The sequence below is a fragment of the Monodelphis domestica genome, chromosome 2 (genome assembly GCF_027887165.1).
Source record: "Monodelphis domestica isolate mMonDom1 chromosome 2, mMonDom1.pri, whole genome shotgun sequence".
NCBI classification, from domain to species: domain Eukaryota; kingdom Metazoa; phylum Chordata; class Mammalia; order Didelphimorphia; family Didelphidae; genus Monodelphis; species Monodelphis domestica.
This window is the reverse complement of record NC_077228.1, coordinates 76,662,117-76,680,996: the sequence shown is the minus strand read 5'-3', so window position 1 is coordinate 76,680,996 and position 18,880 is coordinate 76,662,117. Positions and strand designations below refer to the sequence as shown.

General features: G+C 35.0%; 1 protein-coding gene and 1 pseudogene across 8 annotated transcripts in view; one reads left to right on the top strand and one right to left on the bottom strand.

The window, feature by feature from the left end:
• The window catches only part of CEP350 (centrosomal protein 350), a 190,881-nt gene that overhangs the window by 51,341 nt on the left and 120,660 nt on the right, over window positions 1–18,880 (bottom strand). For all 8 annotated transcript variants that reach the window (XM_056815600.1, XM_056815602.1, XM_056815598.1 and 5 more), the window contains 5 exons: window positions 18,130–18,326; window positions 13,002–13,186; window positions 9,251–9,338; window positions 7,115–7,261; window positions 1,896–2,053 (listed from right to left, as the gene is read on the bottom strand). In XM_056815600.1, coding sequence (XP_056671578.1) covers window positions 1,896–2,053; window positions 7,115–7,261; window positions 9,251–9,338; window positions 13,002–13,186; window positions 18,130–18,326 — 775 coding nt within the window. The remainder of the gene's footprint in view (window positions 1–1,895; window positions 2,054–7,114; window positions 7,262–9,250; window positions 9,339–13,001; window positions 13,187–18,129; window positions 18,327–18,880) is intronic.
• LOC100017391 (actin, cytoplasmic 2-like) lies at window positions 3,907–5,905 on the top strand (annotated as a pseudogene).

The following is an 18,880-nucleotide window of genomic DNA, read 5'->3' as shown; positions in this document are numbered from 1 at the left end:
TCAAAAGGATTTGCTATTCTTTGTTGTTTTTAATGAAAATCAGTATACAAATAAGAGAGGCATCTGAAGTTCAATCGGTGATGATGTTTCATCTCAAAAAGGGTGGCTTAAAAAAACATTTCTACAACATGTAGTAGATTATAAAACAACAATAACAATCCAACAACCCTTACCTTCCACCATAGAGTCAATACTGTATAATGGTTTCAAGAGAGAAGAGTGGTAAGGGCTAGGCAATTGACTTGCCATGGATTACACAGTTAAGAAGCATCCAAGGCCACATTTGAACCCAGGAACTCCCATCTCAAGGCTTAGCTTTCAATACACTAAGTCACCTACCTGGCTCCAATGTGTAGTAGATTTCAAAGAAATGTGCTATGCTGCTTAAGGGCTATATACAGTGATTACCCTCCAAAAAAAGCTATGAAACTCCTAGAATATTCTACAGACTAGACCTGTGATGGCAAACCTATGACACATATGCCAAAAAGGGCACACAGAGCCTTTTTCGTGGGCACATCTGCAGATGCTCACCACAGTTTATTTCTAGAAAGTCAGAAGGATTCAGGAAGAGCTGTTCCCCTGCCCCTTTCCATGTTCACTTCACCTGACCTTCTGCCCAACAGCCCAATGTGAATGCTTCCTCCCTCCCCTGTAGGGGAGGAAGGGGGGAGGGAGAAATAAGGGGTCAACATCCCTGGACTAGACCTTGTATCTTAATAGTATACAGAAATCTCAGTAATTTCCTTTACCTATGGAAACTAGCTAGCACTTCCTTTGCAATTTAGTCTCAGAACATTGCCTGGCAACAGAAACTGAGAGATCAAGTGATTTGCCCAAAGTCACATAGCCAGCAAAGTGTCAGAGATGGGACTTGAATCCAGGTCTTCCTAACTCAAGGCTAGCTCTTATCACTTTGCCCTGTTGCCCTTTGTTGCAAGTTTATAATTGAATGGCAATACACTGAAAATAAACCTAAAGAGCCAATTTTCCACTTAGATTTCATTTTATATGGTCAAAGCTCTAGTCATAACTAATAGGCTATGGAGGGCAGCTGGGTGGCTCAGTGGACTGAGACCCAGGCCCAAAGATGGTATTTAAATACGGCCTCAGACACTTCCTAACTGCTTTTCTGCCTTGGAACCAATACATAGTATTGATTCTCATACAGAAAGTAAGAATTTTTAAAAATTAAATAAAATAGGCTATGAAAAGAGAATCCAAGAAACTGACTGAAAATGCATTCAATATTGTAGAAAGATTTCAGTTATCCTCATAATGAGAAAAAAAAAACTCAACCCTTAATCTATTTACACAGCTCCAATAAGAGCATTTGAACAATCAGTAAATAGCTATGAAATTGGGTCTCAAGATCAGTTCTGTTCTCTCTATCTATAACTTTATTTTCAAAGTAACTGAGTTTTTCTATTTAAGGTTTTAAATGAAAGACACCAAGAGGAACAGCCACAACCAAATGTAAAAACAGTAGAATTTCCAAAAGGTTACTAGTAAGAAAAACAATAATATCTCATCTATCAGTTAGTTGCACTAAAATAAGATTCAGGAGATACAGTGAATTAATTAGTTTCACAAGAAAAATAAGTATAAATGAGTGACCAGCACCAATTTTGGAACAGAACTAAATCTTATAGTGAATTATTTTATTATATTGAACTAATTCACTTAATTTTAAATTAGTACTGGTCAGGTGACTTTATATATTAAGACACATATATGCTGATTGATTTCTAGTTTAAAGTAATAATTCTGCTAAAATGCTACTGAGTCTAACAAAAAGATATCCTAACAATCTTAACCAGTAGTAATGAAACAAAATAATCTCATGTACTTAAGCTATTTACATTATTAAGATTTTAATTACAAAAGTAAATTACTTTTCATCCATCCGGCTGCGCATCTTCTTGAGTTTCTGCATGATGCTGCTAGTCTCACTGCTAGAAATAGAGACAGGGGAAGGACTTCGAGTCTCTAAGTCAGTTGGAGCCGGACTAGATGCCTTACTTTGCTTTGTCTCATCTTCACTACGAGGCTCCTGCAAACCAAAGAAAGGTGAGATGTTATAAAATTTTATTGGAATTACTATTCTTAAACATTTCCCGTCCAAAAGAACTTTTAATAAAATGATAATGATAAAGTGTTTTAAATCTAAATAATAAAAATTATATAAATTTCTTCTAAAGATTTTTAAAGTACTATAAATATCCATGATGGTTTCATTCAATATATTACTTTCTAATTCAAAGAAAAAATATTACTACCAATACTTTATATACTCTCCTTCCTACATATGTTTACTTATCCTTAAAACATTTCTGTTGGCAAGGGAAGAGAGAAATATTCTATTTCACAGACAAGAAAATCAAGGCATTGAGGCTTTGTGGTATTGGCATAAAAGTTAATCAATTCTTTTTTTTTTTTAATTAAAACCCTTACCTTCCGTCTTGGAGTCAATACTATGTATTGGCTCCAAGGCAGAAGAGTGGTAAGGGCTAGGCAATGGGGGTCAAGTGACTTGCCCAGGGTCATACAGCTGGAAAGTGTCTGAGGCCAAATTTGAACCTAGGACCTCCCATCTCTAGGCCTGGCTCTCAATCCACTGAGCTACCCAGCTGCCCCCAAAAGTTAATCAATTCTAACATCAGTTCTTCTAATTCCTAGGTGACTCTTTTAATTTATTGAATTGAATAACTTATTACAATTTTATCACTGTTGTTTAGCTCCTCAGTTTTGTTCAACTCTTTGGGACCCATGGACAATAGGACACAAGACTTCTATCCTCCACCATCTCCTGAAGTCTGTCCAAACTTATGTTCATTGCTTCCATGATACTGACTGCCTATTTCATCCTTTGTCATTCCCTTCTCCTTTTGCCTTCAATATTTCCCAATATCAGGGTCTTTTCCAATGGATTTTATTTTCTCATAATGTGGCCAAAATGCTTCAGGTTCAGTATTTGTTCTTCCAATGACTGGTCTAAATCAATTTCTTTAAGTATTGACTGACTTGATCTCCTTGCTCTCTCTCCAAAGTCTTCTTTGGCACCACAATTCAAAAGTGTTGATTTTGTGGTGCTCAGCTTTCTTTATATTCCAACTCATATCTCACTACTGGGAAAATCAGAGGTTTGACTATGTAGACATCTGTAAGCAAGGTGATGTTTCTGCTTTTTAATATGCTATCCAGATTTGTCACAACTTTCTTCCAAGGAAAAGTAATTTTAATTTCATGGCTGAAGTCACCATCTATAGTCACCATCTCTGAGTCCAAGAATATAAAATCTGATACACTAAAATATCTTCTCCCTCTTATTTGCCAGAAAGTTATGGGACCAACTGCTATGATCTAAGTTTTTTTCAATGTTAAGCTTCAATTCAGCTTTTACACTTTCTTCTTTTACCACCTCAAGAGTTTTAATTCTTTTTTACTTTCTGCCATCAGAGTGGTGTTGTCTGCATATGTGAGATAGTTAACATTTCTCCCAGCAACCTTAACTCCAGCTTTTGATTTGTCCATCCTGGCATTTCACATGGTATACTTTGCATGTGAGTTAAATACAGTGACAATATATGACCTTGTTATACTCTTAGCTAGCATCCTACCTTTCTTTCCAGTGCTATTGTTTTGTTTCATTGTATTGCTCATTTAAGAAAATCTTTTTATCTCTCATTTTGGTTCCCTGAAATTCTGCATTTGAGTATGTATTTTCTTTCTCCTTTTCCATTCCTTGTAAAAGCTTCATCAGATTGCCAGACTGATAGTTTTCCTTAATTTCTTGAAGTCTAGATTTTGCAATAAGAAGCTCATGATCATATCACTCAGTGGTAGCCAGCAGCACTTGTAGGCTGCTTTGGACTTTTTTTTTTTTTGCCCTTCTTCCTTCCCCCTGGCTCTAATTTCTCAGACTAAGACAGTTCGCAACCTCAGTTTGAATAAAAATGGAAGAAGAAATTGCTGCTCTTGTCATTGACAATGGCTCTGGCATGGGCAAAGCTGGCTTTGCGGGGGATAATGCTCCTTGGGCTGTGTTCCCCTCCATTGTTGGACGCCCAAGACACCAAGGTGTCATCATGGTGGAATGGGGCAGAAGGACAGTTATGTTGGTGATGAAGCCCAGAGCAAGAGAGGTATCCTGACTCTGAAATATCCGATTGAACATAGCATTGTTACTAACTGGGATGACACGGAGAAAATCTGGCATCATACCTTCTACAATGAGCTTTGCGTAGCCCCTGATGAACACCCTGTTCTGCTTACAGAAACTCCCTTAAACCCCAAGGCCAACAGAGAGAAGATGACACAGATCATGTTTGGGACCTTCAATACTCCAGCCATGTTTGTTGCTATTCAGGCTATGTTGTCTCTGTATGTTTCTGGTATTGTTATGGACTCTGGTGATGGTGTCACCCGCACTGTGCTCATCTATGAGGGTTATGCCCTTCCCCAAGCCATCCTTCGTCTAGATTTGGCTGGTTGTGACTGACAAGACTACCTCATGAAGATATTGACAGAAAGAGGATATAGCTTCACTACCACAGCTGAATGGGAAATTGTTCAGGACATCAAAGAGAAGCTGTGCTATGCTGCCCTGGACTTCAAGCAGGAGATGGTCACTGCTGCTTCATCCTCTTCCCTGGAGAAGAGCTATGAGCTTCCCAATGGTCAGGTGTTCAACATTGGCAATGAGAGGTTCAGGTGTCCAGAGGCCCTCTTCCAGCCATCCTTCCTGGGAATGGAATCCTGTGGCATTCATGAGACCACCACTTTCAATTCTATAATGAAGGGTGATGTTGATATCTGAAGGGATCTATATGCCAACACAGTATTATCTGGTGGTACTACCATGTACCCTGGAATAGCTGACAGAATGCAGAAAGAAATCACAGCCCTGGCACCTAGCACAATGAAAATTAAGACCATTTCTCTCCCTGAACGTAAGTATTCCATCTGGATTGGTGGCTCTATTCTGGCTTCTCTTTCCACCTTCCAGCAGAGGTGGATCAGCAAGCAGGAATATGATGAATTTGGCCCATCCATTGTCCATCGCAAATGCTTCTAAATAGACTGCTAGCAGATGTGTAGCATTTGCTGCATGAGTATTCACAAAGTAAAAATTTGCCCTGGCAAATATACACCTCATGTTAGCCTCATGAAACTGGAATAAGTATTCTTTGAAAAGAAACTTGTCCTTGGGGAAGTTTGTATCTGATATTAGACAAATATTGGCACCTTTTAGATTGTTGAACCGTTACTGATTTGATCTCGTATTCAAGTTAACAGTTGTTCCCTTGGTGTACATTTTAGCATACCTTGTACATATCCTTGATCTAAACCCTGATACAGGTCACTTCATTTTGAAAGGTAAGGCTGAGTTAACTTCTATAGAGAATCGACCTGATAACACGGCAATATAGTATCTGGCTGGTTGACACTCAACAGCTATACAGTTTAGTTCTATAAAACATCAGATCTATACAGGGTATCTAAAGGTCAGATTTCCAGCATCTAAAAGAGCTGACTTGCAGAATTTCTCTCCAAGGCTGGCAAGAGTTTATTAAATGTATGTTACATCTTGCCATCATCCTAGCAGGAATACAAAATGAATCCTTAGGAATTGATTTTTTTTTCCTTAACCCACTATTTCCCCCCTAAGTCATGGGGTTAAGTTACTCAACCTTGAATTGCAAAAAAGTGCATTTACAACCTCTGTAAATTTGTGCATCTAGTTAATTTATGTAAGATTTTTGTATGTTGCCTTAATGTTCTCACATGACAGTAGAATACCAAAATTTGTAAGTCATCCTAAGAGTTGAGAATTGTAATGCCCAACACGTCATTGTATAAAGAAAAATAAAAGTGCTGCAAGTAAACTAAAAAAAAAAAAGAAGCTCATGATCTGAGTTACAGCTTTAACTGACTATATAGAATCTCCTTTACCTTTGTAAAGTATATAATCAATTTGATTTTGTGACACCTATATAGAACATCACCTTTTGAATTATTGAAAAAGGAATGTTTATTATGACCAGCAAGTTATGTTGACAAAACTCTATTAGTCTCTGCCCTGCTTCATTTTATACCAAGGCCAAATTTGTTTGTTCAATTATCTTTTCAGTGCCTATATTAGCACTCCAATTCCCAATGACAAATATGATATCTTTTTTTGGTTACTCTTAGATGTTATTGTAAATGAAAAATGAAAACAAAATGCAAATGAAAACAAATTTACTAAAACTGATGTCTTTGTCTTGTCCCCTTCAAAACTGAAATTTGTCATGAAAAACATCTTAAAAAGAAGTAGATTAATCAAAAAGTAAAGATATATGTACATGTTAGTTTCTTTCTTGTTTTGCTTTACTGTAGTATTAGAATGAAAAAACCTTGCACATTAGAGGTAAGAACTGGTCTGGTGATTTCACTAGCAAAGAGAACTCCAAAATAAGAAAACTGCCTCCACCAATTCAGGTTGATGTCTTCTTTACAATTTAGTCTTATAATTTCCTAGAATACTAAGAGTTAAGTGACTTGACCAGGATCAAACAGCCAGTTCAGACTTTTTTAAATTTATTATTATTATTATTTTAAACCCTTACCTTCTGTCTTGGAGTCAATACTGTGTATTGGCTCCAAGGCAGAAGAGTGGTAAGGGCTAGGCAATGGGGGTCATGTGACTTGCCCAGGGTCACACAGCTAAGAAGTGTCTGAGGCTAGATTTGAACCTAGGACCTCCTATCTCTAGGCCTGGCTCTCAATTCACTGAGCTACCAGCTGCCCCCTAGTTTAAACTTAAAATTCTTTAAAAGTCTAAAGTTTTTCATTCTAAAGAGGCTTGCAACTGCATTAAAACTTTAGGGACACTTTGTATATATGTCAAAAATGGGACCTGAACTTAGGTCTTCCAGACCAGTTTTCTATCCACTCAATCAATAAACATAAGTACCTACTATGCCAGGTACTCTGCTAAGCACTATCCACTATGCTGGCAGAGCTGCTCCTGTATCATATTAAAGAAGCTTAACAAATTCAATTGATGGTTTTAGATAACAGATATAAGCAAACTTTAAAAGAGAAAACAAACTGACTTAATTCAATTTACCAATTTGTTTTCCCCTGCAGACTTCAATTTCTCCTGAAGCTTAATTGTGGTCTGACGAATTCTTTCTATTTCCTCTTGCTGTTTAAGAATCAGTTGTCTTTCCTTCCGTGCTGCTTTGTTGGCTTCTTGAAGACGCTTAATTTCTGCCTACAGATGAGAAAAGTTAAGAATACAATGGGAACTTAAGGAATTTGTCAGAGCTACTCCTTATTTTGTTTTTCAAATGAAAGACCATCATGTAGTATAGAAAAAAATTTATGAATCATTCTTGCTTTTAAATCATTTTTATTTTTCAGTTAAGTTTTAATGTGAAATGATTAAAAATCTCCAAATTAAATTCTCATTGTAAAAACACTTTATACAACTTGTTAAACTTCACTGTTTCAATTACAGGAAAAAAGCACCAAAATACTATGCACATATTAGGTCTTTTTTTTTAAACTTTTACCTTCTGTCTTAGTGTCAATACTAAGGTTTAGTTCCAAGGCAGAAGACTGGTAAGGGATAAGGCAATAGGGGGTAAGTGATTTGCTCAAAATCATACAGTCAGGAAGTGTCTGAGGCTACATTTGAACCTAGGATCTCCAGTATCTAAGCCTGGCTCTTTATTCACTGAGCCACCTAGCTGCTCCAATAGAATAGTTCAAAATAAATAAATAAACAAACAAACAAATAAATAGGCAAGCAAGCAAATAAATAAAGAGCACCTACTCACTTAGTAACAGTATTGTTTATAAATAAGAAAACTCAATTCTGGGTTTGTTTGTTTTTTGTCAATTAGCAATCCATAAGTAATAAAGCACAATGAAAAGCATCCTGATCTGACACTTCAGCACAGCAGAATTTATGAGTGACAAACCAAACCTTTCTGAACCTCAACTTCCTCTGCAATAAAAGAATTTAATGCCAGGAGTACCAACCTTACAGGCTTATTGTAAGTTTCAAAAAAGATCATGTATGTAAAGTGCTTTTTAAGGGCTATATAAAGTCAATTATTATTACTATTATCATTATTTATGGAGTTCAGATAAGAACAGTTCTGATACAAGTCAATATCCTACAATTATTTTGTATTTAACATTCTATGAACTACTGCATAGATGGATAAAATAATGGCCTTTTGTTGTTAAAGAAAAGTACGATTCTTATGATCACTATTATCCTCTACTTCATGGAGTTAGGAACAAAGTGGCTTATTAACTATTACTAGAATTTTATAGATATTTCCTGCTTGAAGAAAACAAAAATAAAAAGTTAAGTTTCTCCCTCCCTGTGATCTGCAAATATTGAGGGCTGAAATTAAGTTATCAGAATATAACCCTCCCCAACCTGAGGATTTCTAAATAAAAGGGCAATTTAGGATAATGAATTAATATTCAATTTAACAAATATTTACTACATATAAAACAATGTGCTAGACAGTGAGGAAACAAAGATTAAAAAATAGTCTATGCCCCGGGCACATATGACTTAATAGGGAGATGAAACATGTATAAAGATAAGCATGAGACAAGGTAATATCATAAATTGTACACTACATGGTAGTATAAAAAGAAAGGAGAAGTCTAGAAGCCCAAGAAATTGATGTAGGTTATCAGTACAGCATATACCTTATAAGCTATTTACTCAGGTCTACAAAGACAGAGAGTTTGTTATTTTAGCAACTCAGCAGTGGCACAGACATAATCCAATTTTAGCAAACATGTTAGATGTAATAACAAAGCAGCTCACATTTACTTACTACTTTGCAGTCTATCAGTGAACTCTTATGTTTTTCTTTTCACTTGTATAGCATTTTAAGGTTTACAATGTACTTCAGAAATATCTCATTTGATCCTCACAATAACTGTGTAAGATTAAGTGCTATAGACATTATTATCAATATATTTCAGATGAAGAAACTGATATAAGTCAGTTGAGGGTCAGAGAGGTTAATTGCCAATGGTCTCTCAGTGTCTGAAGGATTCAAACCCATATTTTCCTGTTTCTTAAGTCCAATAGACTTTACACTACATCACACTTCTGTTGATAAAAGTACAAAACTAGGCTAAGTATGAAGACAATCAAATAGAAATCGATTCACTAGTTTTAACATAAGGATAAGTTCCTTTTAGAAATGCTTTTTTTTCTTCTCACCTTCTCCTGCTGCAATTTCAATAACAAGCCACGCTGTCTCTTCCGGAGAGGGGGCATTTTGTCATCTTCTCCTTTGTCTCGTAGATGTCTACATATATAAATACACAGACAAATCTGAATAAGACAGATCTACTCAATTTTCATTTCAAATTCAGGGGTTTCTTTCCATTGGTAAGCCTATTGGTCAGACTTCAATAAGCCAAAGATCCATGATTTCACCAGTGAAATATCTTTCAATGATGCAGTTTACAACTCCACAAAAATGGTTTCATGATTCCAAGTGGTCAAAAACTGTTATCATTTGGTGGCCCACTTTCTAGTGGTGAGACTCTCAATTTAGCAAATTTAATCCTTAGACAAAAGATATTAAGAATCCATTGACTCTAAATCCAAAGTTTTTTCATCTTGGTAGGTCTACCAGATCTTGAGCTACACTGGCTTCCGGAGGCTCCTAGAACTCTGGGTCACCTCATAGTCATGATGAAGCATCAGAGAAAGATTTTAATAAAGGATAATCTAGCATAACATTCTCAAATTTCAAATAGAACAAAAAATCCATTTGTATTCATATATTGAAAACAAAAAATCTTATAGGTAAAATTGGCTTCCTATGCAGTTTAGGTAGAGTATCATGAAAACATTAACTGTTGGAGTTGGAAAAGACTTTGAAAGTAATCTAGTCCTCTATGATGAACCTGACAGAGGCTAATTGAGCATTCAATCTCATAAAGCAACTCATTTCAGTTTTCGAAGAGATCTTATCTTTAGGAAGTTCTTCTTTAAATTGAATTTTTAAAGTTGCTTTCTTTTAATTCTGACCTACTTCTAATAGTTTTAGCCCCTGGATCCTGAAAGAATAAACCTAATACCACTTCCAAAAACAGTACCTCAAAATGTGACAAATATTAATTATCATCTTCCCTTCTCCCACTCCCCAACTGTTCTCTTCTTCAGTAACTTATTCCTCATGTTGGAATGCCCTTCTATTGCTCAATTTGTCAATGTACTTAAAATGTGAGGCTCAGGACTAAATCTAACATTCCAGACATCGTAAATCCAGTGAAAAGTTATGTTTTCTTTCCTTATTTTAAACACTATACTTCTCTATTACTATAATTATATATATATATGTGTGTGTGTGTGTGTGTGTGTGCATATATATATATATACACACACTATAATATAGTCTATTACTACAAATTGCTTATAATACTAAATTTTCTGCACCCAAAGCTGGTTTGCATCCATTATTGGCTTTATTTGATTATTTGAGTTAGGTCAAAAGCCCCAATTTTTGTCAATATGACTTGAAATTTGTTTTTTTAAATGAAGCTAGGTGATTCAAATTTATCCCTATAAAATTAAATCCCATGAGTTTGCTCATTATTCCAGTTGGTTGAGGGATTTTGGGATGCTAATGTACTGGTTTTCAAATAAGTCACTAATAAAAGTGCTGACCAGGGCAAGGTAAGCATACAAATAAAATGGTCATTAATTAATAATCTTTAGATATGGTTGATACCAAATCACTTAGATGTATGATCTCCCAGCTCACATTACTCCATCTCATCCACAAGGATATTCTAAAACAGACTGCCAAATGTCTAATTCAAACATCCACATAAACCGTGCTTATAAGTCAGGGGTGTGTTTGGTTGTTAGTTTGAACCAGCTTGAGAGAGCCCAACTGTTAAATTTTTCAGTAAGAGCATTTCTGCTGCAGAAATAGGCAAATGGTAAAAATCTGATTTATTTTGTTGACTCTAGATTTAAGAAAAGAATGAAGGTTTTAATAATTCAGACTAAATAAACTACATATAGCGTACATTTTTTTCTTCTTCAGGGAGCCAGTTATTAAACATTTTTTTTTTAAAACCTTACCTTTCATCTTAGAATCAATACTATGTATTGGTTCTAAAGTAGAAAAGCAGTAAGGGCCAGGCAATGGGAGTTAAGTGACTTGCCCAGGGTCACACAGCTAGGAAGTGTCTGAGGCCAGATTTAAACTGAGAACTTCCCATCTCCAGGCCTGGCTCTCCATCCACTGAGCCATATAGCTGCCCCCGAGTTGTTAAACTTTTAACAGAACATCCCTGCCTATATTTCAGTCTACAAATCTGGAAACTATCAAAAATAAAAAATGAAAATTGGTTTTGTTAATTTTTTTCATAGTAAAAAATGTTAATTCTACATAATTACCATTTTCCTTTTAACGTGCTTATATATTATGATTGCTACTTTTTAAACAATTCATAAACTATTTAAAAATTCATTTTAGAATTTTGCTGGAGATCATGATTAAATTCATTTCTGGACATTTAAAATTTCCAGGCGCCATCTCATGGCAAAAATAATATTTGCAAATCACCAGCCTTTTGGTATTTTCTCTTATTCCCATGACTTCTCAAATAAAGGAATTAAAAGATCACATCAGCAAGTTCTTTCAACCATGGAATGTAATTCATGTCAACCAGAAAATCTGATCTCATTTTAAAGCAATTATTTTTACTATCTTACCTATCTTGATCTTAATTCCACTTAGCTAGGTTTTGTTATATCTATTTCAATATTCATTGACCAAAAAAAAAAAAGGAAGAGAATAAAGTATTAAGTAGTTCTGGTTTTTGTCATCTTCCATTCCATCATTAATCAGAAATAATGAGTCAACCCCTTCCTTTCTTATTGTATGTTATAGACATAGCCCCCAAACCCTTATTTATTGTCCTTAGCAGTTTTATAAAGTTTGAGGCCACTCAGGACTTTGAACTTCATGACATTATTTTAGGCTTATTATTTATTCTTGGACATGAATTTTGTCCTTTTCTCCATCTATTTTATTATTATGATTTTTAAATATAACCTTTTACCTTCTGTTTTAGAATCAATACTAAAGTATATGTTCCATGGTAGAAGAGTGGCAAGGGCTAGGCAATTGAGATTTAGTGACTTGCCCTACTTCATACAGCTAGCTAGAAAGTATCTGAGGACATATTTGAAACCAGCACTTCTCATCTCCAAGCCTGGCTCCCTATCCATTGAGCCACCTAGCTGCCCCATCCATCTATTTTAGACAACTAAATTCATCGGAAAGTTCCCTGTGTAACCAAAAAGATTTCTTTAGATGTCATCTGCTTTTCTTCCTTATCAGAATTATTTATGATTGTAGTATCAAAATTTTTTAAATCTCTTGTCTTTTTTGGATGTTCCCTTTCAAGACAACGGACGTAGAATCCTAATTTCATTAAATTTTTTCAGTCATAGCATAAATATTATTTAAATGAGAATTTTAATGGGAGCAACATAAAATGGCCCAATAGGGATATACTTCAATTTACTCACATATAAACTCTATGGGATCGTGAGCTGTATCCAATTCAAATTCATCTTTGTAGTCTCCTCACAGTACCTTAACATGGTGTCTTATGATCAATAATATTAAAGAATCTATCATATTGGAAAATTCCTACTCCATTAAGAACCTTAAAGGTATAGAGGGGGAAAAAGGCTAAAGTAATAAATGGCTCCCAATATGGCTTTCTACATTATAGTAGAATCAGTAGAACCTAGATTTCATTACTCCCAATTCAATACACTGTAGGTACCTTGTAGGAGTGGTGTCTTCTCTATCTAGTAGTCATGTTTCTTTAGGCATACAATGGCATAAAAACGAAAGGACATTTTTATTACAAATTACAAATCTAGCATTCTTTAAGGAGAAGAACAATTTCATTTCAGACTAGAATGTCCTTACTTTTTCTGGTGTTCTAGCCAAGCTAGCTCTGCTTTAGCTTTCTCCTTCAGGGCTTTCTCACGGAGTCGTAATAATGAAGACTGATGAGCTGCCCTCATTTCCTCTTCTTTCATGTATTGGCGCACCATTTCCATGGTGAACTTAGAGAAACTATCTTGCCCTCCTGAGAATGGCATACTCAGTTCCTGAAATGAGGAGTTTATTCCAATTTATCACCTTCTAAAACATCACATAAATTTATTAGATCTGAATTAACTATAAAAGAACATTGGTAATCTACAAGGAATAAATTAAGTACTTATCCAGAGTTACCAACCATATAAGAGAATATCCTGGGGGGGAAAAAGTATCTATAAAGAAATAATGCAAGGAAAAACCTGCCAGCTGTCTGATCATGTAAATTTACAAATAATACAATGAGGTGGCAATATTACATTTAATTCAACTATTGAAGCTAATGGAAGATATGCTTAGCAATATAGTTAATCAGATACTGGTCTTCAAAAACAAAGGTTCAAAATAGGTAAAATTCAAATGTGATAAAAAGACAAATAGTAAATTTTATTTTTATTAACTAGAATTTAATTCACTTCAACAAATGCTTGATGCTGCTATACCAACTCTAAGTTCCATTATTGAAGGAGACAGAAGAATGGAAACTTTAATCTACTAGTTTTTCCCCTGATCTATGGCTAGCAAGAGTCCCACTTCCTGTTCTGCTGATCTCTATGAATAAGATTCTTCAATTTTGAGACAAAAACATTTTTTCCCCTATTACCATTCCTTACATTCCCATTTTCACACAGTTCAGCCCTCTTCTTTCTACAGTTACTCTAGTTCATCCCCATATGTAAATATCTTTGCCTTCTGAAATTTTTGTTCTGCTTTATTTTTCAACTTCTATTCATTCTCTGTTTCTTCCTTTGATAGCCTTTCCACATTCCCTATCTAGGATGAGCTAGCCCAGAAGATCGGTATATTTCTCTCCATTGCCAATTCCAGACCTCTCCTCTGATATCACTCTGCAGCAACTTTTATTTTAACTTCTCTTTGGTATTTAAGGAAACCTTAAGATTCTTCATTCATCCATATTATTCTAACCAGACCTTTACAGCTATAAGTAACCACTCTCCAGATCAATGTCTGTGCATTATCATGTAATTCAGTACCTGGTTCACAGTTTTCTTTTCATCCTACCTATCCCCTCATAATTAAGAACTTCAGTATGTAATTTGATTATCACCCTTGCCTTTCATTTTAACAATCTCTTCACCTCCTATTAGCTATATTTTCATTCCACCACAAGACTCACATCTTCCGTATCACCATCATCCAAAACTGCAGAACCCTCTGTGATACTTAACTCTGAATTATCTCTCTACTATGATTATAGTCTCTGTCTGTCTGTCTGTCTGTCTCTCCCTCTGTCTCTGTCTCTCTCCCTCCACCACCCCCCCCCCTCCTTCAATAAACCAAGCCTTCTCTTTGTCCTCACCTCAACTTCAATTCCTCTGTTCTATTTCATCATCCCTGTTCTGGTCTCACTTTCCTTCTTTGATAGTCTTGACCATACCGAACCTTCCATATCCTTAAATCATTTGTCCCATGTCTCAATGCTAGTCCTCAATCCCAAGTCAGTCCAATAGACACATTCTTTGCTCCTGTGCTGCTAAATGCCACTGAAAGGATTCATACAACAATATCACTCAGGTTCATGACAAATTCACACTTCCTAACCTTAAATACAAAAAATTCTATCCTTTCCTGATTGACGATCACACTCTCCACCCTTATCAAGTAATCTAAGTCTTGTCTTTTGCCCTCAAACTGTTATTATTCTTCCATTTATCTCTTAGTTATATTAATGATGATGATGATGATGATGATGATAGCTAGTATTTATATATGGTGCTTCAACTTTTGCAAAAGCACTTCATATATGTAATGACTTGGCCTATATTACTGAGAAAATTAAAGCCATCTAATTTAGGTCCTTCATCTTCCCTTGTTGTGAATGCTAATGATAACAAAGTCATGGATTTCATTCATTCCCATGTGGGACACTAAGCATAACAAATACAGAGACATCTTGAAAATAAATGGAAACCATTGATCACAAAAAGGGACAGAAAAGTGAGAGAATTATAGATGGATTGATGGAAATCCATTTTTCTTCTCAAAGAAAAAATGTAAAACCCATCTTTATTTCATACAATATTCAAATTCACAGGCTATATTTAAACATTAGATCTCTTGGGAAACATACATATTTATGTCTATATATAATAAAAACTAATTCTATAAAATTATCATGTTAAAATATTGATGGGGCATTGGATGGGGGTAGAAAAGCCCATTTTCTTTTAAAGCTTCTTTTAAAGAAATTTTTGCTACATTGAAAAATAAGGTATCCTAACAAGTTTAAGGGAATCAAATAGTACAAGACAATTCTGACAAACATAGGAAACTGAGCTTGAACTTTTTGTAGTTGAAGAGAAGCTTATCAGAGATAGTAACTATCACTTTTACTCCCACCCCCACCAGCCATTTTTTGTTATTCTGCTACAACTAGGACACTGAGATGCAATACTCTACAGGATCCAACACTCCTGACTCTTTTCCCCACTTATTTTTCTGCTTTGATATTAAACTCCAGGGAAAGCAGCACCAACTTCATCTTTCTACAAAAAGGAATCAGAGTTGCTTTAGGACAAAGTACAAACTCTTTGTAGAGTAAAGATTCCTTTCTTATTATATACTATATCCCTCATATAGACCTTCTCTGCCTCACATAGCTTAGGTCTTTATCACGTCTAGCTAGCCTAAAAACTACAATAGCTTCCTAGAGGGTCTCCCAGTCTTATGTCTCCCTTCATTCTAGTTCATAGTCTCCAGGGCTTCCAAAGGAATTTTCCTTAAGTGATCTGACCAAATGACTTTCCTATTCAACTAAATTCACTGGCTTCCTATTGCCTCTGGAATAAAACCCAAATACTCTTCTTTAGTTTTAAAAATCTAACATAACCTGGCCCCAACCTCTCTTTCCAGCTTCACTAGATTGAATTCTTCATTCCAGCTCCCACTCTGGCACTCTATGTTAGAAACACTTGGCTTTCCCTCTGTTTCTTGCTCAGGACACTCACATTCTACCGAGACATATAATATGTTGACAATTAAAAAATGCATCAAAAACACAAAGAAATCTCAAAAGAGAGAATCCCAACATTAAGGAGCATAAGAAAGGGATTTGTGTATGATGTACCACCTGACAATGTATTGCAGGAAGCTTTTCTGGCATTTACGAGGTAGGCAATTGCAATGAGAAAGAAAAAGAAAAGGGACATGTTATTTTATAGATTTCCCATTTAAACAGACTAATTATTACAAAAAAAGGGGGATGATTTAGTGCTTTAAGGTGTAAGGACTAAGCTAGAAGATTCAACTAAGTTTGTAATTAAATTAACTTTGTAAAGTTCTAAGTCTTTTGTTCCATAACATATGAAGAAATGATATAAAGTATTGAACTCAATTAAAGATCTGGCAGATTTGTAGAATTATTGCTAATCACACTGCTATGAGGCTTCTCTCTCTCTCTCATGCTCTCTCCTAAATGTTAGCAGTTCCTCACTCTTGCTCTGTCTTGATCAAAATCACTTTGCATATGTTTTCTGTTTACTTTATGTATGCGTGCTATTTCTTTGGTTTTCATTTTTGCTTTTCTATCTTCAATGCCTTGTATAGGGTCAAGTACATAGTGGGAATTCAATAAATGCTCTTTGAACTGAAAACATAGTATTATATAAAATAAAAATAAATTCTGATAATCCATAGATTCCGTTTTTGTTTACACATTTCATACTATAGGCAAACTCTGTTTTTTAAGCAAACATACATTTTCTTTTTAAACCCTTGCTTTCTGTTTTAAGGCAGAAAAGTAGTAAAGGCTAGAGAACTGGAGTAAGTGACTTGCCTAGGGTCACATAGTGAGGAAATGTCTAAGGCCAAATCTGAACTGAAGACCACCTGCCTCCAGACTTGGTTCTCTATCCACCTTCTACCCCTAAACACCACATGCATTTAAATGCCTGTTCTTTTTTTTTATTCTTTGTCACCTGAGCCTTCTCTAGCTACTACAACTTTCTAGTTGCTAGAACTCCTCTTTCTTCTTCCTTTAGAAAAGTCCCAGGAAGAAGTCAGAGCTTAGAGTCTCTGATAGGAACTTTTTTTTTTCAGTTCTTTTCAGTTTTACTCTTAGAACTACAATTCAGCTACTTAGGGATTAAATAGGACTTTGAATAGGACCTTAGAAATCTAAATCTCATTTTTTCTAAGAGAAAATACATGCCAAGTCCCAGACTTCTGGAATATATAATCTATTAATAAATTAGGGACTACCTGAATATAATAATGTAGATTTATAAAATAATATAAATTATGTGGCAATTATTCACTTTGAATTATCTTATGTGATATCTTTAATTGTGATCTGTATTTTATACTATAATTCAATTTATGAAATTTCAACTTGAGACAAAACTGTTGTGCTTGGCCCATAGTAAGTACTTAATAAATGTCTGGTATATGATTAATATATATAGGTTTATTTATCTTGAACAGCCACCATAAACTTTAGTAGCCCTAGTTAAATTACAGCCTAGGGTACAAACAGAACACAACAAGCAGCAGGCTGCCACTAAGGGTCCTAATGCTCATGCTGCTTACTCTTCTTAGCGTCATTTCAGATCAAACACTTTAAAAGGCCCATAAATGCCAGTTACTTTTTGTAATGACCAAAATATCTCTTAAATGTAGATGCTGACAGTCACATGAATCTGAATCTTACTTTAGAGAATTGGCAACAGAAATAGGAAAAAAAAAAGACATTTTTTAAACTTGTTGGATGTGGTCTTTGAAATACTTTGTTACAGCTTTTCAACAATATGAATCAGTTACTTCTATTAAATTAGTGGTTTTTTTCTGAATAGTAATTAAATGAATTTAGGTACTCATATATGTTCCTATATATGTAAACTCTCTTTTAAGCCTATCAAGGTGAACAATTCATCCTTTGAGAAAGATCAACCATAACATTTAACCATGAAGAACACAGAGATAAAAAGCAATTTACCTTGACAGGAGACAGAGCAGTTTTTTCTGGGGAAGCTTCCTCATCAGAATCATCACGATGACCCCTTTTCTTTTCCATGTTAAATCGACGATGGCTCTCTGAGGGTAGTAAAGACCTAAAAGATTTTTCTTCTATTTCATCTTCTGTCATAGACTCATCAAATTTGAGAGAATACTCAGTTGCAACAGAAGTTGAGTCTAAAAAAAGACAAAGAAAAAGTAGAGTTTTACTATTATACTACATACAGTTTTTAGTAGGTCTTTAACTTGTACTTGAGGCCTTAAAACACAATTAGCATAAAAGAAACTGAAGTGGGGAAAAGCAAGGTTATATAAATCAATGCCAGACCCTATACAAGAACACATACAGTACTCTTTCCTCATTCCAGATACTCACTGAAGTTACATATCTCTCAGGATTTTAGTTTCCTCATCTGAAAAATGAGGATAATGATACTTTTCATGCCTCCCCAAAGGGGTTATATTGAAAATCATATGAAATCATACGTGCGATTATGGCATACCATAATTCATAATCATTATGAGGTAAAATGCAAGTCACATATTAATTCCATACATAATCCTTTAATAAATTTTTACAGCAATAAATGATTGATGAATCCTAATGAAAAAGGATCAGCAACATGTATACATTTTCTACATTCCCATTTTAATTTCACATTCTTTAAGGGATTAAAGGAATTAAAACTTTAAAATAGAACCCTCCCACTCATGACAATTTTAATTACACA